Here is a 26,050-nt window from a genome sequence, read left to right as displayed (position 1 = left end):
AGATCCCATAAAATGTGGATATGTTTGTAATGCTATGACCAAATTCACTTGGTAAATGTTTATTGACCTTCTAAACTGTGTTAGGTTCTCAACAATAAGTATGCAAAGTTCTTCTCTTTAGAAATTGTCAGGTGGGGACTCTGACACCAACAAACTCAGAGCATTTAGAAAGTTTTCATAGCAGAGGAGTATCATATAATATTCTTGTTATTTCTGAGGATTTCAACTAATTCCAATTAATCTTATGTTGTTGAGTTGTTGTTGATGCTGATTAATTGGGTGTTGAATATTTAGTTTATTGAACTTTTGCTATTCCTGACAGAGTTGAAATATTTGATTGAACATTCATATGCAGAAAAAAAGACAGCATTAAGAAACCCTAAAATATTTTTAAAAAATCAATGTATCTAAAGCAGTGATGGTGAACCTTTTGAGCTCAGCATGTCAGCATTTTGAAAAACCCTAACTTAACTCTGGTGCCATGTCACATATAGAAAAATTTTGATATTTGCAGCCATAGTAAAAGAAAGACTTATATTTTTGATATTTATTTTATATATTTAAATGCCATTTAACAAAGAAAAATCAACCAAAAAATGAGTTCTTGTGTCACCTCTGACATGTATGTCATAGGTTCGCCATCACTGATCTAAAGTGTTTTAGAACACATAGGATGAAATGAAGTAATGGTGACTCAAAATATGTACCAGTTACTGGGAAATATTTCTTATACAAGTTATTGTCTTGATCCAGTTTTCATATCGGCCAAGGTGCTTTGCACCAAATTACTTTCAGCCTATTAGTTTTTATGTATATATGAAGTCGAGGGGAGTATGAGAGAGGATGATGAACAGATAAACAGGAGCCAGACTATGAGTCAATAATAATTTGTAGTGTTATCTCATTTATTTGGACACTTTAAAACCACAACCTGTTGTTTTTAAGTTCTTTGAAAATTAGCCTAGAAAAATGCATATATTCCATGCATTTTCACAATTTCAGAAAATAAGGATATTTTGTGACTTATACAAGAATGCTTATAATACTTGGTAATAATAGACTCTATCCAAAACAAATCAGGATTTATTATTACCTATTTTAGTTGATATGGAATAAGGACAAAAACACCAAATCACATGCTGTTGATTTTTGTTTTTGTTTTGGCTAAACTAAAAACAAAACAAAACAACGCAAAACCCGTTGTTTGTAATTCAATCCTTTGTTAAAGTAATTTTGAAAGGCTGCTTTTCAGATCCAGTGGAATCATTTTAACTCATTGTCTGATAGCAAAACACCTAATATTTGATAATTTATAATAAGGTTATTTACATGAAGTTTTAAAGAACTAATATTATTATATACTAGAGGCCTGATGCATGAACTTTGTGAAAGAGAAGGCCTTCCTTTTCCCAGCTGCCAGCACTGGCTTCCCTTTGGCTGCCTACACCCAGGACCCAGCTTCCCTCACAGAGAGAGGTCCCGCCCACCTGCTGCAGCCCACTGGTCAGTGGCCTGGGCCGCCCTCTGGGGGGTGATAATGGGGCGATGGCCGGGCCCCTGACCAATTGCATCACACCTGCCTTGGCTGGCCTGGCACCAGTGGGTGTCATAGCGTGCTCCCGGATGGTTTTCTGGATGGTCATTCCACTGTTCGGCTGTTCAGTCAGTTTGTATATTATTCTGTTATTATATAGGATTCTTACATTTGATAGCCCTGGGAAATATTTCCCTTTGCATTAATTAAATACATATATTTTAAGATCCTAAAAAATAAGTAGATGAAGAATATATTTTTTATTTTGGATAATATATGAAGATTAAATTCATGTTTTTTTAATTTAAAAAACATATATCATTTACCTTTAGCCTTTATAAACTATTTAGGAAAGCTAACAATGAAAAAAAAAAGTTATTGTCCTTGCCAGGTTGCTCAATTAGTTGGAACATTCTTCCTTTCTTACACCAAAAGGTTGTAGGTTCAATCCCTGGTCTGGTGGGTGCAGGAGGCAACCAATTGATATTTCTCACCTCTCTCTCTCTCTCTCTCTCTCTCTCTCTCTCTCTCTCTCATCAATAAAAGACATATCCTCCTATGAGGAAGAAAAATCTTTGCTAAAAAATAAAATAAGACGGTACTGTAAAAATTAGTAAACAAGAAGTGATCATGCTCATAAACATAATATTTATTCATTTATGATGAAAGTCAGTTCTACTTTATGACCATGATAATCACATTCCAGGAAATACTCATTTTCCCTGGTGATTAACATAGTAACACTGAGTTTTCAGAAGGTTATTTTCTTAAATTTGACTTGCCAGGAAGATAAGAGAGTGACCTCATGTGCTTTGCTGCGTCTCCAGAGTAGATAATTCATCAGGTTAAAGTCTGAATATCCAGTAGGGCTATTTATCAGAAGCAAAGAAATAGAAAAATTTTGGTGTGACTCAAAGACTTTAATAGAAAGACTGACAGGAAGCCTTTTAGTAGCAAAATAATCTGTCAAACACTCTGAATACATCAGGGCTGTGTGGAAAACATGTAAAATCAAATCCTGGCACTGTAATTATAGGTAATTTGTGAACTGTTTCTAATTCCCTTACTGTGTAAATGATATGCCTATCCACTTGAGACGAGATTTGACTCTCTGAAGATCTTATTGCGGTCCCCACAGTTTGACACTGGCTATATTGTTTTATTATACTCTATGCTGCTCTTCAATTTTTCAGCTCATTTTGAGTGACAGAAAGTACAATTTTGGTGTTAAACTCTGAGGCATTTATTCTGTTTAGTATGTTCCCTATATTTGGATCTACTGTTAACTTTGGCAACTTTTACTAATTACAGATTAAGGGTTGAATGTTACGTTCAAGTATATGTTCAATAACTTCTCCTAGGTATGCCAAATAAAATAAATCATAAACCTTTCAGAATATTGGGTTTCATGCTAGTTGACTCAATACTTGTTAAAGACTTCTAGGTACTGCAAAATTTTAGAAGGCGTTACCAGCTAATCAGGGTAAGAACTGCAAGACTCCAAATGTGCATTAACATCATTTGTGAGAAAAGGAAAAATAAAGTAATATAATAACAATTGGCTTATTTTTGTTTCTAAAGATCACTCTCATCCTATTTATTTCCTATCATTAAGTTTTCTTAAATGAAAAAAATAAAAAAGCCTTTAACATGCATATACTCACCCATCCATAACATTTCTTTAACCTTATATGGTGATGTTATTTGTGTTCAGTTCTGTCGTGTTGTTTCTTTGTTTACGTCTTCGACAAAGCATGTCATTTTTTGTTTTACCTATCTGTATTTTGCTATTGCATGTCCAACTTTTTAAATGACTCTGTGAACAAATGAATTCTTGTCACTTTAAATTTCACTCTAAATATTGTGAACAATCTGTTTATTCTCAAACATCGCTCCGAGTTTTTACTTTGTGTAGGAGCATGAAATGAAAGTGAACAAAAAATGGCAAGAACTGTGAGGTACAGCCAGCTTTGTACCTGATAATCTTGTTAAAGCTTGTTAATGTTAAACCCAAATAAGATGTATGTATTTTTGTAATTTGAATCATTTGAGTTTGTCTTTTGTTTGCATGATATGATTTTGTTTTATATTTTGTTTTTTTCCACTCACCAGATGTTCCCAACACTTTGCTTCCCACTACTATCATCCCCTCCCTTACCACTGCAACAGTCACAACCACTGTAGCCATAACAACCAGCCCAACCACATCTGCAACAACCAAGAGCATAAGAGGTACAGTATCCTTCTTTGTTATGGCCTGGAAAACACATTTAATGGAGCTTTAAGGGATTTTTTAAGGGGTAGAAAACTTAAGATCCAATTTTACTTAATAATAAGTAAGTAAATCACCTAACTTACAATCAATTAGGATGATTGGAATAGAATATAAGACAAATGTTATATTTTAATTTTTAGTGTCACTTATGACTATTATGAAAATATTCCAGAATATAGGTTAAAAACCTATGGAGTTCTACAGCATTGAGCAAATTTAAAATCTGAACATGGGGCAATGTTTTTTTGCCTTGCCTTTTCAATGCAGACAAAGAAATAACATGTTCAAGGATGCAGAAATAACTTTTGCTTTTTTGAGGTTCTAGTTTAATGTTAAAGAACTGTTGTTTGTCTGTAACCAGATTAAAATGCCTAGTGTTGAATTTGTTCTAAACTTGACATAATCTATGGTCATTATAAACCATAAAAAATATAGAACTTTTAAGCCAATATTCAACCTATTACCCTAAAATAATTTGCTGAGTGGATCTGCTTATTCTAGTATGATGTTCTAAAGCAAATGTTCTAGAGTTTCCAGGATGGTAGTATTTGATATTGGCTCCAGGAGTAATTCCTGGTATCAGTTTGTTAATAAGCATTTTTGCCTCAAGGATTGCAACCTTAAAGAAATTGAAATAATTCTTTAGGACAAAAAAAAATAATTACATATGATTCAGAAATATAAAAAAGCATTCCTGAGCAGTCATTAAGTGGTTAGCAAATGATAAAGAAATAAAGAGTTGAGTGCATTACAAAAAACACATTAAACTTTATTTCTGCATAAACAGCATTCAGAGAAAATTTGTCTTAAGTCTTTTTTTTTGTTTTTTATACATGTTTTTTGTCATGTTGGCTATACTAATATGTATTAAACTTGACAATTTAACTTGAAATCATGAGGATGTTACATTAATATATATGTAATTAAAGCTGTATCAAGGGCAGGCTTTGAATTATTTTCATTCACTTGTAAAGCTTGTTCAGTTACACTATTTGGTTTTCTTGAAATTTTTATTCATTCTCAATATTTAAAATGAGTTGCCAGCTTTCACTTTGCAGTTATCATAGTATTTTTTTCTCTTGTTCCAAAAAATTGTATTTGATAATTGCTAATTTTTAATAGTCATGCCAACTATACTATACAATGTACAAGATTTGTAGCTAAAGGATTGATAGCAAAGTTTGATGATAGTAGCAATAAGAACTTGTCAAAAATACCTAAGTTTATTTAATGATTACTAAATAAATTGTATTTGAGTTAAATGTACAAGTGAGAAGTGTTTAAGATATTTCTAATAGCAATTTACATAAAAGTGGGAAGAAAATAATAAAGATGAAGGAAAAGGTAAATAATACTGTATGATTATAAAATGAAAGCTATCTAAAATTCTACTTTGCTTTATAATTTTTGAAGATTTTTACAAACAGTGATTCAAATTAAATATAATTAATCCATACTAACAAAATCTAAATAATATTAAGTTCCAATTGTACAATCAAATCAACTTGATAGAAAAGGAGGGAAACATGTTGATTTGAATTTTTATTTTAAAGACCTACCAATAGCCATTAATCAGTTATGGTGTCCTTCTTTAACAAATAGTCATTGAGCACCTGCTATATATATGGGACTATGCCAGGTCCTAAAGTTATAGAAGTTAAAGCTATTGCATTGAAAATCACTAACAATAAACTTAATGCATTTCCCCACAAAATAACCAGTGTTGGTGTTTAATTAGAAAAGTGTTCATCTTCCTTAGTCTGACATATATATGACTAAGAGAAAAGTGTTTTATTTTAAATGGAGTGTTTCACAACATTCTTTTATATTTGTTCATGTGTATCTTGAAATGTTGCCTATTGCATTTTAGCAGCCTATTAAATAAAATGAAATCAATTTTATATTTTTCAGGTAAATTCAATTATTTATAAATTCCCTTTGATTTTTTGAGAACTTTACATTATGGACATTAAAAATGCTAAAATAATTAGTCTCCCTAATATAAATGTACAAGTGAACAAACTTCAAAGAAACACACACACACACACACACACACACTGTTTTAACCAATAGTGAAAAGATGTTTTTCAAATGACACCGATATGCATGGAAAGAAATGTATTTTGTACATTAGTCAATACATACTATCTATTTTATATAGAAAAAAATAGTAGCACTGCCATTGCATGTCAGTCTAATGCCTATTTTCCATCCTATCTTAAACAACTGGGGACTAAAGGAAGTCACCCAGCTCACCTGCATGATAAATGTTGCAGTTCATAACTGAAAAAATGGAAAATCCAGTCACTACATAAACATTTCTTTAAAATGTTATACTCTACCCCTTTTAAGTCACTATGTTATACTCCCTTATTTGTGTATTGCCTATTACCTTAGAGCTTTCAAATGCCATTATATTTTCAATGGAATTAATTTATTTATAAATTAGTGAAAAGTGTTTCAATATTATCTTTAAAATATCGTAAGAATATGTTTTCTACCAAAAGCTGAAAAGTAAAGAAAATATTTTTAGCTTACGGATTTTTTTAAAAGTTTGTTTCATAACTTTCTCTCATTCAATAATGTGAATGAAAATTAGGTAAACATATGAAGTAAACTAAATACATTTGATTTTATTAGGTTTATCTGTAATTTCCTCAAATATTATAAACTAGAGGCCTGATGCACGGAATTCGTGCAAGGGGCTTGGCCCTCGCAGCCCTGCCCTGCCTTGGCCCTTACAGCCCTGGCTTCATCCGGAAGGTCATCCGGAAGGTTGTTCAGCTGTCTGGTCTAATTAGCATATTAAGCTTTTATTATTATAGACTAGAGGCCTGGTGCCCAAAATTCATGTGAGGGTACAGTCCCTAGGCCTGGCATGCAATCAGGGCCATCTTCCCCAGTTGCCCGCATCCATCCCTGCCCTCTGCCACCACCCACCCTTGGTTCTCCATTCACCATCAGGCGATTGGTACTTGACAGCCGGGGAAAGGGACCGAGAGGTCAGCTGTTCCTGCCCGCGTGCCAGCCCTGCCCCCACCGTGGGTGGCCATCAGGTGATTGGAGCCTGCTGGCTGGGAAAAGGGACCAAAAAGTGGTCAGTGCACCTCATAGTGACTGGTCCGGTGGTCATTCTAGTCATTCTGCCATTAGAGTCAATTTGCATATTACCCTTTTATTATATAGAACTAGAGGCCTGGTGCACAAATATTTGTGCACTCAGGGTGGGGAGAGGAGGTCCCTCAGCCCGGCCTGTGCCCTCTCGCAGTCTGGGACCCCTCGGGAGATAATGACCTGCTGGCTTAGGCCTGCCCCCGGGTGGCAGAGGGCAGGCCTAATCCCTAGGTGCAGCCCCTGGTTGGGCTCAGAGCAGGGCCGATTGGAGAGTTGGGGTGCCACCCCCTGTCATGCACAGAGCAGGGCGGATTGGGAGGTTGCGATGCCACCCTCAGTCACGCTCAGGGTAGGGCTGATTGGGGGGTTGGGGCAACGCCCCCTGTCACACTCAAGTCAGGGTCGATGGGGAGGTTGCGGCGCCACCCCCTTTCACACACAGAGCAGGACCCATCAGGGCTTGGGGCGCCACCCCCTGTCATGCACAGAGCAGGGCCCATCAGGGGGTTTGGGAGCTCCCCCCTGTCACGCACAGAGCAGGGTCGATCAGGGGGTTGAGGAGCTTCCCCTGTCACTCACAGAGTAGGACCGATAGGGGAGTTGGGGCCCTGCCCCCTGTCACACACAGAGCAGGGCCGATCAGGGGGTTGGGGTGCCGCACCCTGTCACACTCAGAGCAGGGCCGATGGGGAGGTTATGGCTCTACCCCATCACACACAGAGCAGGGCCCGTGGGGGTGGGGGGGTTAGGGCGCCGCCCTGTATCACCCACAGAGCAGGGCCGATCAGGGGGTTGGGGCTCCGCCACTCTCACACGCAGGGCAGGGCCGATGGGGAGGTTATGGCTCTACCCCGTCACACACAGAGCAGGGCCGATCAGGGGGTTGGGGTGCCGCACCCTGTCACACACAGAGCCGCAGGGCGATCAGGGGGTTGGGGAGTTCCCCCCTATCAGGCACAGAGCAGGGCCGATCAGGGGGTTGGGACGCCTTCCCCTGTCAGGAACAGAGCAGGGCCGATAGGGAGGTTGTGGCCCCACCCCCTGTCACACACAGAGCCGCAGGGCAATCAGGGGGTTTGGGCGCTGCCCCCTGTCACGTTGATCCCAGTGCCGGGAGGCCTCTCGGCTCCACTGATCCCAGTGCTGGGAGGCATATTACCCTTTTACTATATAGGATAGAGGCCTGGTGCATGGGTGGGGCTGGCTGGTTTGCCCTGAAGGGTGTCCTGGATCAGGGCGGGGGTCCCCACTGGGGTACCTGGCCAGCCTGGGTGAGGGGCTGAGGGCTGTTTTCAGGCTGGGACTGAAGCTCCCAACCGCTTCTTTTTTTTTCTTTTTTATTCTGGGCCAGCTTTAGCCTGGCTCCAGCTCTGAGGCCTCTGCTGCTGAAAGAAGGTATCTGGTTTGTTTTGGTTCTATAATCGAAATTCTGTATCAACTCCAGCTCTGAGATCCCAGCTCGCTGAAAGCAGGTTTCTGGGGTTTTGTTTAGCTTCTATATTTGTTACAATGTTTCTTAAACTGCAGGCTCAGAGGCGGCCAAGGCAGGCGGGGAACGTTGCAGTCCTCCATCACTGAAGCAAGCAAGCCTCATGTCAGTTTTAGCTGCCTGGCTGCCAGCCGCCATCTTGGCTGGCAGTTAATTTGCATATTGCCCTGATTAGCCAATGGGAAGGGTAGCGGTCGTACGCCAATTACCATGTTTCTCTTTTATTAGATAGGATATTATATATCTAAAATTTGAAAATTTTATAAATCTCTTAAATGTTTTTCATTACAAAAGACCATTGCTATAACACATTTCAATTTATAGTTTTGGAAATGGAGTTGTTATGGCAGTGTGTGTGTGTGTGTGTGTGTGTGTGTGTGTGTGTTTACTTTTTAAAAACTAGTGGCCTGGTTAGCCCTATTGTTCAATTTAGAAGACATATACACACTCTCTTATAAATTTGGAATATTATAAGGTCATCTGTGATAAATTTTAATGAGTTAAATATGATCATTCATAAAATTGTTCCAAATGACCTCATGTGATTTTTACTATTAATATTATAATAGCATGGTGTGTTTAACTTGAAAGTATTTTCTATTTGTATCATATTACACAATTTAAATTTCATAATTACTATGTCATAACCTAGGAATCTTTAGTAGTACCCTCAATTTATAGATGATATAAAGGTATTAAAATTTTAGTAAACATATATGATACAGTGAAATATATCAATGGCTATGTCTATCATAAAATTTTTAATTAGAATTTGCAATTAACTTTTATACTTATCAAGGCAGAAAAATGAAATTCCTAATTGCTATTTGTTTTAATCTCTGCAAGACTGTAAATGCTCTAAAAGTAACAGGTATGGAGAGAACATATCCTATATAACAAAATGTTAATATGAATATCGACGAAATGGCTGAACTACCAGTCACTATGACATGCACTGACCACCAGAGGGCAGACGCTCAATGCACGAGCTGCCCCCTGGTGGTCAGTGCGCTCACACAGGGGGAGCGCTGTTCAGCCCTAAGCTGGGCTCAAGGCTGGCCAGAGCAGCGGTTGTGGCGGGAGCCTCTCCTGCCTCTGGGGCAGCACTAAGGACCCCCTGGGGGTCCCAGACTATGAGAGGGTGCAGGCTGGTCTGAGGGCTCCCCCCCAGTGCATGAATGTCGTGCATTGGGCCTCTAATGTATATGTCATATTATAAAATTTAAATTTCAAAGGGAGGAAACCCTTGAGTGATAGTAAAATGGTTTATACAATCTATGTAAAAATCCAAATGAATTATTGGTTTAAATATAGATTTGGCTTAACATCAGATTTTGAAATGGTGGAATAACTTTATATTAATAAATTTACATCATTTATATAGTAATCTCAACCAATTTATAGATTATAATGAGATTAATTGCATTGGAACCTTATTCCAGAATGGCACTGCAAAACAAAAACAAAGGACTTTTTTTTAAATTTAGGAAGTCAACCATGGTCAAACTATGGATGTGTAATTAGAGTAATAATTGAACAACCTCACAAAATGTAGAGATGGGTGCTTTGTGTTGGTCCCAGGCTTGGTTGGGAATGCCTGAGGCACTCGCCTGGGCTCCTTTTACTTGGAGCTCCCACAGACATTTCTTCACCAAGCCAGTGTTGTGGCTGGACCAGCCCTTGTGATTCTTATGATAAACTCCAGTAAGAAGCTATCAAGGAACATTGAACACAATTTATTATTCTCAAGTCTTGGAGGACCACACCGTGAGGTCACAGGTAGAAAGAAAGAACAAGCAAATTCAGAGACCGAGGACTGTCTTTATCAGGGTCCAGTGGTGGGGTGTCTAGGGTTTCGCAGTTTCACTCTTTATTGGTGATTTTAAAGCGAAAACACAAGAAAGGGAATGAAGGTGTGGAAAGGGAGGAGCAGAATTACTCAAAGCAGTCAGTCATCTAGGTTACCCAGGGCTTTCTGAAAGAGGGAACTTCAGAGGTGGGCAGCCTAGTCTTTATCTGGTTGTTTTGCTAGTAACTGCATCATGTTGCTAGCAATATGTTTATTCAACCTGGATGACATTTGAAATGGATACCTCAACAATCAAAAGGTTAATGTCAAGAACTTACATTACACATACTCAATTCTTCACAATTAAATTATACAGTAAATGTGTTACTTGTGTTTAAAAATATAATAAAATATTTTAAATAATTCATGTAGACTAAGGTGAATTATAGCATATATCTAGAATGAATATACCAGCAATCTAGAATTTTTAGTCCATATGCCGCTATTGTATTTTTAAATCATGTGAATAATGAAACTGAATTATTTAATTGTATGTGACCTTAGGGACCTGTTTGAGCATTAAGTATAATCCTAAAACATTGCTGATCAAAAGATCTTAATAAATAATTGCTTTTAGCCATAGCCAGTTTGGCTCAGTGCATAGAGTGTTGGTCTGTGGACCTAAGTAAGGGTCCTGTGTTCAATTCTGGTCAAGGCCATGTACCTCTGTTGTAGGCTCCTCCCAGGCCCCGGCCCTGGTCAGGGCATGTGCAGGAAGCAACCCATCAATGTGTTTCTTTCACACCTATGTTTCTCCCTGTCTTTCCACCTCTTTTCCACTCTCTCTAAAAATCAATGGAAAAAAATATCCTCCGGTGAGGATGAAAAAATAATAAATAAATAATCACTTTTTTTGTAGATTTTTTGAAGATTAGTGACTTGTAAAAAATAAATCATGTACACAATGTTACACTATTGCAAATGAAAAGCTGCTGCAGTATTTAAAGCTGCTGCAGTATTTATTTGTGCCAGCATAGAGAAATTGAGATGAATTATAAAATTCTACTCCTATTTAATATGGGCACTTTAAGTTAACTACAATTGCCTAAAATATTGACTATGAAGTAGTGTTTTATATGTAGACCCCTTTACATCAATTATTATGTAATGTCTCTAGATTCAAAATATAATATGCTAAAGTAAAATAAACACAAAATGCATGCATGTACATTTCAAACAACTATCTGAAGCATCTGTTTAATTAATTCAGATTAAAAAAAGTGATAATGATCTGGCCTGTGCTTCTATCCTCTATTTTTTTCATGCCTACAGAAACTCCAGTCTATATTTCTATGTGGCTTCAATAATGTGTCTTCTCCTTCCCTTTTGAATTATATACATTAAAAATTGAATACAAAGAGATAAAGAAGCATTTATCAGAATAAAAGAAAAAGAAAGCCAGCACTGAGAAAAAATGGAGTAAAATCATTCTAGCTCTAAGTTAGTGACTATGGAAAGCTTCAAGACGAGCACTCACAATTGTAAAATATATCAACTTGAAACAGTTAAATCTGAATGTATGTAAATCAAGAAGTTGTTTATGAGCTTATATTATGAGTGGTTAGCTATTAAAGATGTTTCTGGTTTTATTGGTGGAAATAAAACACAATTTGCATGGTGTTATAAGATTTTAAAAATTTAGTGCCAATATGTTGGTGTTTTTTTCACTTGACAAAAATCAAGCAATCATTCAGTTTCCAGATGGTCCATATAAAGAGACCTGCTTATCAGAAAAAAATCAGGTTTCCACATTTGAACTATAATTTTAGCTAAATTTCCATTAGGTTTTTGAAAATTTATTATATTGTAATGATTATATGAAGTTGACTCAGTTTCAAAATTAAATATACGAAACATTGTACATAATGAAAATAGGATACTAAGAGTGTTTCTTACTGGGGGAAAAACAAGCAACACATAGCTCCATAGTTGCCGGCACTCCCAGCCTTGCTTACTAGCACCATATTGTTAAGCTGAGACAGGACATGAGTGCGCATGCTGAGTGGGGGTTCCTGCTCTTTATTTAGGTCAGCTATGGACCCACACATTTGCAGATGAGGTTATTCTAAGGTAGCATGGGATGCTAAAGTTGTCCTTTCTATTCCAGTAGGTCTTGTCTGGAGTAAGAATACATATCACTGGTTATGAAGTTGAACTCTGGGAAAAACTTTGAAAAACTTTGAATATTTACCTATTTCTTATGGAAAGCAGAACACTTCTGCTCCATTCTATTTGCTAAGGACACTTGAGTCCTGGGCAATTTACAGCATCAAACATTTTTAAGAGTTTAATTTTCAGTTTGTTTATTTATTTTACTTAGATCAATTTGAACAGAAACATCTGTTCTATTCATTTACATTTATTTTAAATAAACAGGTTTTTGGTTTTTTTTACTTCTATAAATGTAAGAGTGTCTTCATTGATTATATGGTAATAATCCTAGATTTTAATATAATCTAATAATACATACAATTCCTGCAAAACAACCTCCAAGGAAGAAAAGAAAATGTTCACTAGAAGACCATGTGCCATTTTCTTTAATTCATTTTATATAATATGCATATACATCTAAATATTGAATTAAAAAATTTTCATAATTATTACATTCTAGAAAGCTTGTCACTTATAAATATCAAGACTAAATAAATTACTTATTATTAGGATGGTAATCTATTTTATATTTTAAAAAGTCAGCCTGCATATGTGAATAAATGTATTTCTAGAACATGTTTAAAATTACTTTAAAAGTCATTAATAAACTAAACTGGTTGTATCTTTCTTACTAACCAATGAATTAAATTTATGAGCAGTGCCTCTGAAGCTGAAAAGATTGCCGGCACAGCTCTTGCTTCTTTGACACTCCACATGAAAAACACAGTTAATAACCTCCTATGTAAGCTCGGTGAAACACCGAATTGATACTAATTAAACCAACTTTGGGACAGAAGGTGACCTTGACTTCAGCTGGAACTTTCTGCCGAGACAATAAATAAGAGCAAATGGCACAAAGCATAATTTCTGAGAAGGATCTAATATAATCTATGAATCCTGGGGAGTTGGTACAATTGCAATAAGTGCTTGGATAATTGTAATATTTTAAAATATCTTTTGTTTCTATAATACAGTGGTTTCTTATTTATCTAGATTTCAATAATTTTTGCTAGCTTTCTGTACTCATTTAAAATAACCTGTGGCCAGAAAATTATAAACTACTTGATGCAAAGTGAGCATAAGATGAAGGCAAGACAAGGAAACAGATTTTTCCGAATGAGTTCTCAAATACGTACAAAATATTCATGCAATTTTAGTATCAGAACTGCTTATGCCTGAGCTGCAGTGACGCTGACTTTTAAATAGAGAAATACCTTTATTAAATGATTAAGAAAAATGACTAAGAAAAAGAAATTGTCCAAGCAGGAACACAGATTTAAACTATTGCAAGAAAACCTTTTGAAACGAATGATTTGTAACAATTCCACAGTTCATATTTGAATTGAATCATATTAAAAGAGTCAATAAATTTACTATAAATTGGAAGAGGTAAGTAAGAACAGAAATTAAACTTTATTTACCAATACTGCTTAAAGAATTACATTAGTGTAAAGGGAATTTTGTTCAACATAATAAACAAAAATACCTAATTTAAGTCCACTTATTTTTCATTTAAAGAAACTGAAGTATTCCAACGGATATTTTATTTAATCTACTAGTAAGCAAAGAATGCTAAGCAATGAGTGTTTAGTGGAGAAAAAAACAAATTTGAACTAACATGAGATATTGGATTAGATTGATTGAAAAACATATTTTTTAAAAAGCTTTTGAACCAATTTTGATGTCTAAGAATCAGATTCTGTAATAAAGAAGCAGAATGCTCTTCTAGAATAGTCTGGATTAAACTGCATTTAATGGACTTAATGCATTTTTCCCTTGAAGTCGTGTTCTTAAAATATTAATTACAAACGTTTTTCTAGTTTAGATAATGTTATTCAGATATTAGCAGAAGCTGATTGTAGTCTCCAAATGGTGTAACTATAGACTTTTTAATGAACCTTTCACAGAAACATGGGCTGAGTTTGGGGAACTCATAAATGATGAGAGAAGCAGGAGAGAGTACTCTCATAGCAACTTGCTCCTGAATATGGAGAAAATGCATGGGTTATTCTAGTTGGAGAAAAACTAGAGGCAGAAAAGTGGCAGCTTGAAAAGAGCAGCAGTCAAAGGACACAGCCGGTATCCAAACCTAAATCAAGTGGCGACATTGGGGACAAAGGGTCAATAGTGGGTCTCTTTCTTCTGCTTTCCAAACCTTTTCATTAATTGAATCTAACTGGAAATCAGAGGTCAAGAAATCTGGATGAAGCAATGCGGAGAAGTTACCTCTCAGAGCACAGAGCAAGGCAAAAAAGGATGGATGATTGATTTGGGGACCAAAAGGAAAATGAACAGCAGAGACTTATGTATTTAGAAAGTCACGTGATCTGTTTAAAATATGTCATCTAGCCCAGCTTGTGTGGCTCAGTGGTTGAGTGTCAACCTATAAATCAAGAGGTCTCTGGTTTGATTCCCTTTATCTCTTTCTCCTCCTTTCTCTCTAAAAAACAAAAACAAACAAATAAACAAACACAATAAAATATGTCATCTCATTTGATCATTCAAGGTGATTAGAAAACAGATTTTAATTTAGTTTTAGATTTTTCTCATTAATATACATATTACAAGTCTGTAATAGAAAATTAGTAATGGAGCTAGTAATTGTGGTAAAATAACAGTGCTCCCAACTCATTTCAATATATAATTTCCCTGTTAAGGCAACAATTGAAAAGAGAAAAACACTCTATATGAGAGAACAGATTATGAAGCTTGATGAGGCTAGACTTTGTTGGTATATTTTTAAAAAGTCTTTTAAAATCTATTTTTTATCATTTATGGTAAATATCCTGATTTCCAAGAGATAATCACCTTAAATGTCGGTGTGAAAAATTCCTATCCAATTCATTAAGTAGTAAGAGAGTCCTCATTTGAAATATTCTCAAATATACTTGTATGGACTGAAATGATTTCTGTTTGAATTAAATGCTTTGAAAATCATGGTTCCAGTTGGGGGTCTCTAAAAATGAGCCAACCTTAAGTTAATAATCAACTGATATATGTATACACTGAGTGGCCAGATTATGACCACCACATCAGCACTTCGTTGGGCCACCTTTTGCCTTCAATACTGCAGCGATTCTTCTTGGCATTGACTCCACAAGATGTTGAAAGGTGATGTGAGGAATCTGACACTAGGCCTGATGAATAGCATTGTCCAGGTCTGTGAGATTTGATGGTTGTGGAACCCGCTGCCTGATGGCTCTTTTAACTTCATCCCACAAATGCTTAATTGGATTGAGATCTGGTGATTGTGGGGGCCACCTAAGCAAGGTAAAGTCTCCGTCATGTTCTTGAAACCACTCCTGCACAACATGAGCACCATGGCATGGCACATTGTCTTGTTGGAAGAAGCCGTCTCCATTGGGATACGCCATCAACATGATAGGATGAACTTGATCAGCAACGATACTTAGGTATGTTGTGCTATTCAGATGGTGCTCCACATGAATTAAAGGGCCCAAATTGTGCCAGGAAAACATGCCCCAAACCGTAACACTGCCCCCACCAGCTTGAAGGGTTGTACTCATGCATGCATGTGGGATGCATGATTTCATGATGTTTCCACCAAATTCTCACTCTGCCATCTGCATGATGCAACTGGAAATGTGATTCATCGGACCGCATGACTTTTTTCCTATGCTCGACTGTCCAATCCTTGTGTTCCTGTGCGAATTGGAGACATTTTATCTTGGGAACTGCAGACAGCAAAGGTGTTCAAACAGGCCTTCGGCTACCATATCCCATATGATGCAGTGTACAGCTAATTTGCCTACAGATGTCAGGTGGTCATAATAATCTGGCCACTCAGTGTATGTCATTAACTTTCTATTAAAGGAATTTTAGTGTCACATAGACAAATATTTATCAGTCTTAAGATAAGAGCTTTTCAGAAAAAAATCATTGTCTTTAGTAAAGATTTAGAAACAGTAATCACAGTCCTTAATAAGTAACATAATATACATATATGTCTTTACTGTTTCTAAAGTATGTGTATATTATTAATTCAGTTAAGTTGGTTGACAGAAAACATGTGAAATAAAAAGAATGAAAGTTACCTGTTTGTCTGTATTACACTTTGTGTCCCTCCATGTTTTAGCACTGACAGAACAGAAAGTTTTGTTCAGAGTGGGATTGTAGAATAGTTTTTAAAAGAGTAAGAAGAGTAAAGGTATTTTTTCTCATATTTCTAGGTAACCTATTCCGTAGTTTGAGAATTAGGCCTTTGGAAATTTACTGCATCTCAAAATGCTGTTTTAGGGAACTAAAAACAAATCCTCATATACTTTTCTTTTAGTCCTGCCAGGTTAAATCCAAAATATATTCCAATTTCAGTTTAAGTCAAAAGAAAAAAAGTGCAAGTGAGAAGGAAGTGCTAACAGTTCATTTTCCTACTTTATATCAGTATTTTAATTTATCTAATCAATTTTTGGCAATATATCAATCAATGTAAGAGTTTCCCATGATAATATATCAATGTGGGATTTTTAGAGTATCTTTTTTAAATGAAATGGTATTTACTAAAAACTAAAAATAGTATTCAGCATGTTCTCAGTGTACAGTCATTCTTTCCCTGGGTTCACAAGCAATACCACATTCAGACTCAGCATGAGACAGTGACAGTAATTTCTGGGGGCAGGATATTTGATATTTTGATGTCATCCTTATTTGACCTCTGAGCATGTGATCTTAGGCAAGGCAATTTATCTCTTTGGACCCCAGTCAGCTATGTGAATTCCAATGTGTTTCTCAACTCTTGAATTCTGTGAAATATGATCTGCAGACCTAAGTCCTTCACCAGAACTTCAGGGACCACTGTAGTTTCTGGTGTTCTTCAATCAGAATAGGTGGGTAAAATCACTCTGCCATTTGAAATTATTTGAATAATTTTAAACAGAATATCACACTATCAGCTCATTTGTTTGAATAAACTTAAAAGCTAAAAGATTAAAAATGAATTATTAAACTCTGACTGAAATATTTGGAGTTTTGTTCACTGTTTCCTAGTAATATTCCCATCTCTTCTCCCATCATTTGCAATTTCACATTCCGTTCCTTCCAGTGTTTTCGCATCCAAGTCTTTATATACCTAAAGATGGTTTAGTCTGTAAAATGTCTAACCTCACAGCATGTGGTATTATAAATATTGACTTCCAGCTGTGATGTCCCCAAAACTAAAGTACATGGTCCATTTTTGCAGTTGTGTAATTGAGTCCAGGTCTCTGTTGGTCAACCACTTTATAGCCAAATCCACAGCATAAACCAACTTCCCAATACTGTTTTATGTTGTAATTTAAAACTGATCCATTTTGATTGAATTAAAATAGTTGTAGAAAAAGAAAATGGTAAAGGCATTAGCTTCTTGACTCATATCATCTGGGCTCCCTTTTCCAATTTGCCATGGATAAGCATTGTGACATGCCTTACGTTGTCTGTGCCTCTGTTTTGAACAAAAAAGTGCAGAGAATAAAAATAGTATCAATCTTAGAATATAGAAAATATATTCAGATCATCAGCACCACCACCCAGACTGGCCTTGGACACTTCCCGCGAACCTGCAGCCACACAAGCCACAGTCCTGCTGCCTTGCCCACAGACCTGCAGACCCTAGGACATCCACCTCAAAGGCGCATGGCTCCTGCAGCAGTAAGTGGGACTTCCCTCTCCCTGGCTGCTGACTGCTGGAAACCGCAGTTGTGCCTTCCGGAGCGCAGGCTTCCTAAGCCCCGCTGCCCCGACAGGCAACTCACGGGTGCCTCTGTGAGTGCCCACTGGGCATGCTTGTATCCAAATAAGGGTGCACGGCCCTAGCAACAGAAACTGGGACTTCCCCATCCCTGGCTGCTGACCTCCAGTCACTGATTTTGCAATGATCCGGTGCATGGGCCCCCTGAGCCCACTGCCCTGGCATGGCGGCCCCCAGGTGCCTCTCTGAGCTGATGCAAGGCACAACCCCAGCTGCTGGCATCAAATTCCTGCTGTAGCGCTGCTCCAGCACAAGAGTCCCATGAGCCATCTGCTCCAGCAGACAGTTCTTGGGCGCCTCTATAAGCCAACCAAGGGCACACATCTCCTGAAGCAAAAACTGGAATTTCTCCCTTCCTGGAGCCAGAGGCACACCAAAGTCGCGCAAATACATTTCAGTGTGTGAACCTCACTAGCACACAGCCCTGGAAGATGGCTCCTGGGCCCCTCTGTAAGCTTCCCCTGGGCCTGTGCTCCCTCAGCAGGATCCATGACATCCCCCTCCTGGCTGCTTACCTCTGCACACCTTGGTGAGTTACTGAGGACTAGCCTTTGCAGACAAGGTCACATTGTTTCAGCCACAGACTCCAAGATTCCCACATCTCCAGCTGCTAGCTCCTGAACCCCATCGTGCTTCAGAGAGGGAAATCACTTTGGCCAGAGTCCCAATGCCTCAACTGCAGACTACAAGACACCTGACACCCACCATCATGGGCTCTGGGACACTCATAGTGAGTTTCAGAGTGGTGCTACTCCAACAAGAGTCACACAACACTGTACCTGAGCCTTAGGCCCCAAGACTCTTTCCTCCCAGGCTGGAAACTCTGGGAACCCACAGTGAGCATATACCAGTGAGACCTCAGACACCCTTTCCACAAGAGCTTCAATCATGATCACATAAAAAAACAGCTTGCACAACCAGGGGTGAGTCACATTGCCAATCTGTAATGAGATTTCATCCATGAATAAGAAACTAACATTTAAGACCCAGCTACATCAGGAGAACCCAAAGAACTCAAGTAGGGCCTCCACTAGATCACCAAGCTCAGGAGACCTGAGAAACCACACCACTGGGTCCCCCAAATCACCAACTACATAACACCACCCCCAAAAGAACCTGGGTAGTAAAGCAGTTGGATCTAAGACGTAGAAACAATTAAAACATTACAGCAAAAAATGGGGAGACAAAATAACAATCACCAGGGGAAAGAAAAAGGAATCACCAGAAAGGGAATTAAATGAAATGGAGGCAAGTAACATGTCACAGAAAGAATTCAGAGTACTGCTTATAAGGATGTGCAAATGGCTGGATGACAAATACACACAACTCAATGAGAATTATAAAGAGCTAAATGAGAATGTCACCAACATGAAAAGGAACCAAGAGGAAATGAAGAATGACCTAGTTGCAATAAAATACAATGGAAGGCTTAATCAGTAGACTAGAAGAGGTTGAGGACTGCATCAGTGAATTAGAAGACAAGGTAGGAAAAAACACACAAACACATCAGCAACTGAAAAGAAAACGTAAAATGAAGAAGAGCCTAAGGGAGATTTAGGCAAAATGAAATGAAACATCATCCGCACAATAGGGGTACCAGCAGGAGAGGAAGCAGAGAAAGGAAGAAAAAAAACTATTTAAAAGAGAATAATGTCAGAAAACTTCCCTGATGTTGGGAAGAAAAAAAAAACACACAAGTCAAAGAAGCACATAGAGTCCCAAACAAGATGAGCCCAAAAACACATACACCAAGACACATCATAATTAAATTGTCAAACAACAACGACAAAGGAGAGTCTTAAAGGCTGCCAAAGAGCGACAGAAAGTTACCTACAAAGGATCTCTCGTAACATTATCAACGGATTTCTCAACAGAAACACATCAGGCCAGAATAAAATGGAATGAAATATATAAAGTGATGCAAAGTAAGAGACTGAATCCAAAAATACTATACTCAGTAAGGTTTTAGTTCAAAATTTAAGGTGGAATCAGGAGCTTAACAAAAAAGGGCTAAGAGATTTTGTTAACATCAAGCCAGCAATGCAAGAAACACTAAAGGGGGTGCTGTAAAAAGAAGAAATATAAAGGCAAAAAGGAACATAAGCATAAAGAATAAAAATGGCGACAAACAAGTACTTATTAATAACATCATTAAAAGTCTCATTTGTGGATTATAATGAACAAAAAACTGATGAACAAAAATAGATCTAGAGACAGAGAAGCACTGATCAGTTGCTCAAACCTCAGAGGGAAGGTAGGGGAGGGTGGGGGGTAATGGGGAGAGATCAACCAAAGGACGTGTATGCATGCATATAAGCATAAGCGATGGATGCAGACACCAGGGGATGAGGATGAGGGCAGGACTGGGGGGATGGGAGGACAATGGAGGGCTAAGGACACATTTGTAATACCTTAATCAATAAAAAAAAGGGAAAAAAGTAAATGGATTTAATGCTCCAATCAAAAGACATAGGGGAGCTTAAATGGATAAGAAAACATGACCCATATATATGCTATAAGAGACCCACTTCAGAACAAAGGATTCATACAGACTGATAGGGAAGGGATGGAAAAAAATTATTCAGGCAAATGGAAATGAAAAAAAAATATTAGAAATTAAAAATAATTAGAAATAGAGCCACAAGAAAAGCCCAGAATAACCAGAAGGAAGGAAATAATAAAGATCAGAGCAGGAATAAATGACAAGAGAGACCAAAACAACAACAACAACAACAACAACAAAAAATGAAACCAAGAGCTACTTCTATGAAAGAATAAACAAGATTGATGACCCTCTAGCCAGGCTCACCAAGAAACAAACAGAGAGGACTGAAATAAACAAAATGAGAAATGAAAGAAGTGAAGGAACAATACTTATATCTGACAAAATAGACCTCAAAGTAAAGAACATAACAAGAGATAAGGAGGACTGTTTCATAATACTAAAGGGAGCAATTCGACAAGAGGATATAATTCTGGTAAACATATATGCACCCAATACAGGAGCACCCAAATACTTACAAAATTTCTGGAAGATATCAAGGGAGAGATTGACAGCAATAAAATCATAGTCGGGGGCTTTAATAACCCATTGACACCACTCAATAAATCCTCTAAACAAAAAATCAGCAAGAAACAGCAATCCTAAATGACTCACTAGATCAGACAGACATAATTTACATCTCAGAACATTCCAGCCCAAAGCTACAGAATATACATTCTTCTCAAGTGCACCTGGGACATTTTTAAAGATAGACCACATATTAGGACACAGACAAACTCTTTTCAAATTCAAGAAGATAGAAATTATACCAAGCATCTTCTTACATCACAATGCATAAAATTAGAAATCAATTACAATAAAAACAATTTTAAAAAATCAAACACTTGAAAGATAAATAGCATGCTATTAAACAATGATTGGGTTACCAAAGAGATCAAAGTAAAAATAAAAAGCATCCTGAAAACAAATGACAATGAAAAGACAACAATCCAAAATCTATGAGACACAGTGAAAGCAATCCTGAAAGGGAAGTTCATAGCTCTACAGGCCTACCTCAAGAAACAAGAAAAAAATGGTAATAAATTATCTAACCTTGCAACTTAAAGAATTAGAAATAGAGCCACAAGAAAGGCCCAGAGTAACCAGAAAGAAGGAAATAATAAAGATCAGAGCAGAAATAAATGACAGAGAGACCCCCCCCCCAAAAAAAAAATACAAAGAAAAATGAAACCAAGAGGACTGAAATAAACAACATGAGAAATGAAAGACGTGAAGGAACAACCACAGACATACAAAGGATTGAAAAAAAAAAAAAAAAACACTACAAACAACTCTACTTCAAAAAACTGGACTTGAGGAAATAGATATATTCCTAGAAAAATACATGCTTTCAAAACTCAATAAGGAAGAATCAAAAAACCTGAATAGGCCAATAACTACTGATGAAATTGAAACAGTAATCAAAAAGCTTCCAGCAAAGAAAAGGCCTGGACTGGATTGCTTCACAGGGGAGTTTCACCAAACATTCAAAGAACTAAAACCTATCCTTCTAAGACTATTCCAAAAAATTCAAGAGGAAGGCACACTTCCAAGCTCTTTCTATGAAGCCACCATTACCCTAATCCTAAAACCAGATAATGACACTACAAAGAAAGAGAATTACAGGCCAATATCCCTGATGAACATGGATGCTAAAATCCTCAACAAAATTCTAGCAAATCAGATCCAGCATTACATTAGAAAGATCATACAACATGACCAAGTGGGATTTATTCAGGGGATACAAGGCTGGTACAATATCCGCAAATCAATAAACATGACACATCACATAAACAAATTGAAAGACAAAAATCACATAATCATATCAATTGATGCAAAAAAGGCATTTGAAAAAATCCAACATCCTTTTCTGATAAAAACTATCAGCAAGTGGGACTAGAGGGATCATACCTCACATAATAAAAGCCTTATATGACAAACCTACAACCAACATAATACTTAATGGGCAAAACTAAAACCATTTCCCCTAAGAACAAGAACAAGACAGGGATGCCCACTTTCACCACTCCTTTTCAACATAGTACTGGAAGTGCTAGCCATAGTGATCAAATAATAAGAAGAAATAAAAGGCATCCAAAATGGAAAAGAAGAAATAAAATTGTCATTATTTGCAGAGGGCATGATATTGTACATCAAAAACCCAAAGACTCCATCAAAAAACTACTAGATTTAATAAATGAATTCGGCAATGTAGCCGGATACAAAATTAACACCCAGAAATCTATGGCTTTTTTATAGAACTCTAATGAACTTACAGAAAGAGAAATGGAAAAAAAAAATAATTCCATTTACCATTGCAACAAAAAAATTAAGATACCTAGGAATATATTTAATCAAGGAGGTAAAGGACCTGTACTCGGAATATTATAGGACACTGAAAAAAGTAATAGAAGAAGACATAAACAAATGGAAGAATATCCGTGTTCATGGAATGGTAGAATTAACATCATTAAAATGTCTATACTAACCAAAGCAATCTATAGATTCAATGCAATCTCCATTACAACACCAATGGCATATTTAAAACACCTGGAACAAACTCTCCAAAAATTCACCTGGAGTAAAAAAAGACTCTAAATAGCTGCAGCAATCTTGAGAAAGAAGAACAATGTTTGAGAAGATATATTACAAAGCCACTGTTCTCAAAACTGCCTGGTACTGGCACAAGAACAAGCATATAGACTAATGGAACAGAACAGAGAACCCAGAGACCCACCAAAGCCATTATGCTAAATTAACATTTGACAAAGGAAGCAAGAGTATAAAATGGAGTCAAGACAGCTTCTTCAATAAATGGTGTTTGGAAAATTGGACATTACATGCAAACAAAATGAAACTAGACCACCAACTTACACCATACACAAAAATAAACTCCAAATAGATAGAGGTCTTAAGTGTAAGGAGGGAAACCATAAAAAGCTTAGAGGAAGCCATAGGGAGCAAAATATCAGACATATGTCGTAGCAATATCTTTACTGATGCAGTTCCTAGGGCAATGGAAACTAAGGAGAAAATAAACAAATGGAACTACATCAAAATAAAAAGCTTCTGCACAGCAAAAGAAACTATCAACAAAACAACAAGAGAGAACATGGGAGAACACATTTGCCAATGTTGAATCTCCAAAATGTATACAGAACTGATACAACTCAGTGAAAGGAAGATAAACAATCCAATAAAAAAAAATGGGCAAAGGACCTAAATACTAGTAGATACTGTTCCAAAGAGGACATACAGAAGGCTGAGCATATGCAAACATGCTCAAAGTCACTAATCATCCCATTGATGCAAATCAAAACAACAATGAAGTACCATCTCACACCTGTCAGAATGACTATCATCAACAAATCAACAAATGTCAAGTGCTGGAGAGGATGCAGAGAAAAAGGAACCCTCTTGCACTTCTGGTGGGAAAGCAGACTGGTGCAGCCACTGTGGAAGACAGTATGGAGTTTCCCCAGAAAACTAAAAATGGAACTTCCATTTGACCCAGTAATCCCACTTCTATGAATGTATCCAAAAAAACCAGAAACACCAATCATAAAGGATATATGCACCCCTATGTTCATAGCAGCACAATTTACAATAGCTAAGATTTAGAAACAGCCTAAGTGCCCATCAGCAGATGAGTGGATTAGAAAACTGCTGTACATCTACACAATGGAATTCTATGCTGCTGTAACAAAGAAAAACTCTTACCATTTGCAACATCATGGATGGAACTGGAGAGCATTGTGCTAAGTGAAATAAGCCAGTCAGAGAAAGATAAATATCACATGATCTCACTCATTTGTGGAATATAATGAATAACATAAACTGATGAACAAAAATAGAACCAGACCCATAGAAGTGTGGAGAAGACTGTACAACCTATGAGGGAAGGTGGGTGGTGAGAGGGTAAGAGATCAACCAAAGGACTTGTATGCATGCATAGGAACAAAACCAATGGACATAGACAGTAGGGGGGTGAGGACTTGTGCTTGGGAGTGGGGGTGGCCGGGGAGAGGTCACTGGGGGAAAAGGAGACTCATGTAATACTTTAAACAATAAACAATTGAAATTAAAAACAAAAGAAAATATATTCATACATTTAACTTGCATAAAATAATACCTTGCTCACAATACTCAATGTGTTAGTTTTTATAATAATCATTAACAGTTTTTGTTTTTTTTTTTTTTTACCCATTAAACGTATAGGATAAAAATGACTATTCTTTTGTGAATACCAGTAAGATCAATGGCCAAATGCTAAGCGAAAGCTACCTTATCTGGAAGATAGACCATTCTCTAAAATCATGTACTTCTCTTTAAAATTTAGAACTTAAGGATTTGCCATGTGATTTGAAGTGAGTGGAATAAAAGTCTTATTGAAGTGACCAATTATTTAGTTCAATCAGTTCAATTATCAAATAAGTCAGTAATAATTTCTAAATAATAGTAATCTATTTTGTAGTAAATTTTACTCACCAAATATTAACAGACTTTTACAAGGTCTTCACTAGCCTAAATATCTAGTTTGAATTCCAGGTGAATTATATAAATGTTATACACGAAGCTCCAGTTTGATCATGTCTAAGATGGTTAAAACTCCTATAAATGTGCAAAGATTTATCTAATATTCTTTTAGGAATATATAGATAATATACTCCATCTGTTTAAGACTTTATTTTAAAATCTTCGGAGAAACCTTATTATTCTCCTTCATAAAATTCATCAAAAACAGTTTATGCATAATTTTCAATATATCCCTACCCCAACCTGATGGGAAGTTCATTTTTAAATCTGGGATTAATTATTGTTACTGATTATTTTGCCAAATTTTCTGAAACATCTAGTTTTAGCAATTCAGTAAGTCTTAAAACAAAATAATGGATCCCTAAGTATAATACTGCTAAAAATCCTGTCCTTACAGTTCTTGATTATTCTTATTACTTTTAATAACTTTCTTTCCTATCTCATCCTAACCCTCAGAGCCTCTTCTTATTAACAGAAGTGCTAAGTGATACATGGGTCAGGGTGGACCTGTAATTGTTTTGTCCTTCCATAAATGACTTCTCCAAAGTCCATCCAAGGTCAAGACTCTTGCTTTCTTTTCTTCATGTAGTTTGGCTCTAAAATGAAAGTGTTTTGTCTAAATCATACCTGAATGTTTAGGTGTTCAAAAATCAAAGGAAATTACTTTGAAAGTTTTATCTATGAAATGCAAAGAAGATAAAGCAACATAAACATAATTACCTGTGTTAAGGATCAATTTAAGCCTCCACAATGAACTCTCAGCGAAAGCTCTTATATTATTTTCATGACTACAATTTAGTTTTGTTTTAAAACTATT

The 26,050-nt window shown here is 36.7% G+C and overlaps 1 protein-coding gene across 4 annotated transcripts in view; it reads left to right on the top strand.

The window, feature by feature from the left end:
* CADM2 (cell adhesion molecule 2) overlaps positions 1-26,050 on the top strand; it is a 1,196,033-nt gene that overhangs the window by 1,112,577 nt on the left and 57,406 nt on the right. For 2 of the 4 annotated variants that reach the window (XM_081086795.1, XM_081086796.1), the window contains one exon: positions 3,647-3,766. The exons of the other annotated variants lie outside the window; for them this stretch is intronic. In XM_081086795.1, the coding sequence (XP_080942921.1) occupies positions 3,647-3,766 (120 nt within the window). The remainder of the gene's footprint in view (positions 1-3,646; positions 3,767-26,050) is intronic. 4 annotated transcript variants of the gene reach the window in all.

The sequence above is a fragment of the Myotis nattereri genome (genome assembly GCF_964212035.1).
Source record: "Myotis nattereri genome assembly, chromosome: 3".
NCBI classification, from domain to species: Eukaryota; Metazoa; Chordata; class Mammalia; order Chiroptera; family Vespertilionidae; genus Myotis; species Myotis nattereri.
Note: the sequence above shows the minus strand (reverse complement) of the source record. Positions and strands in the feature narration are given on the sequence as shown.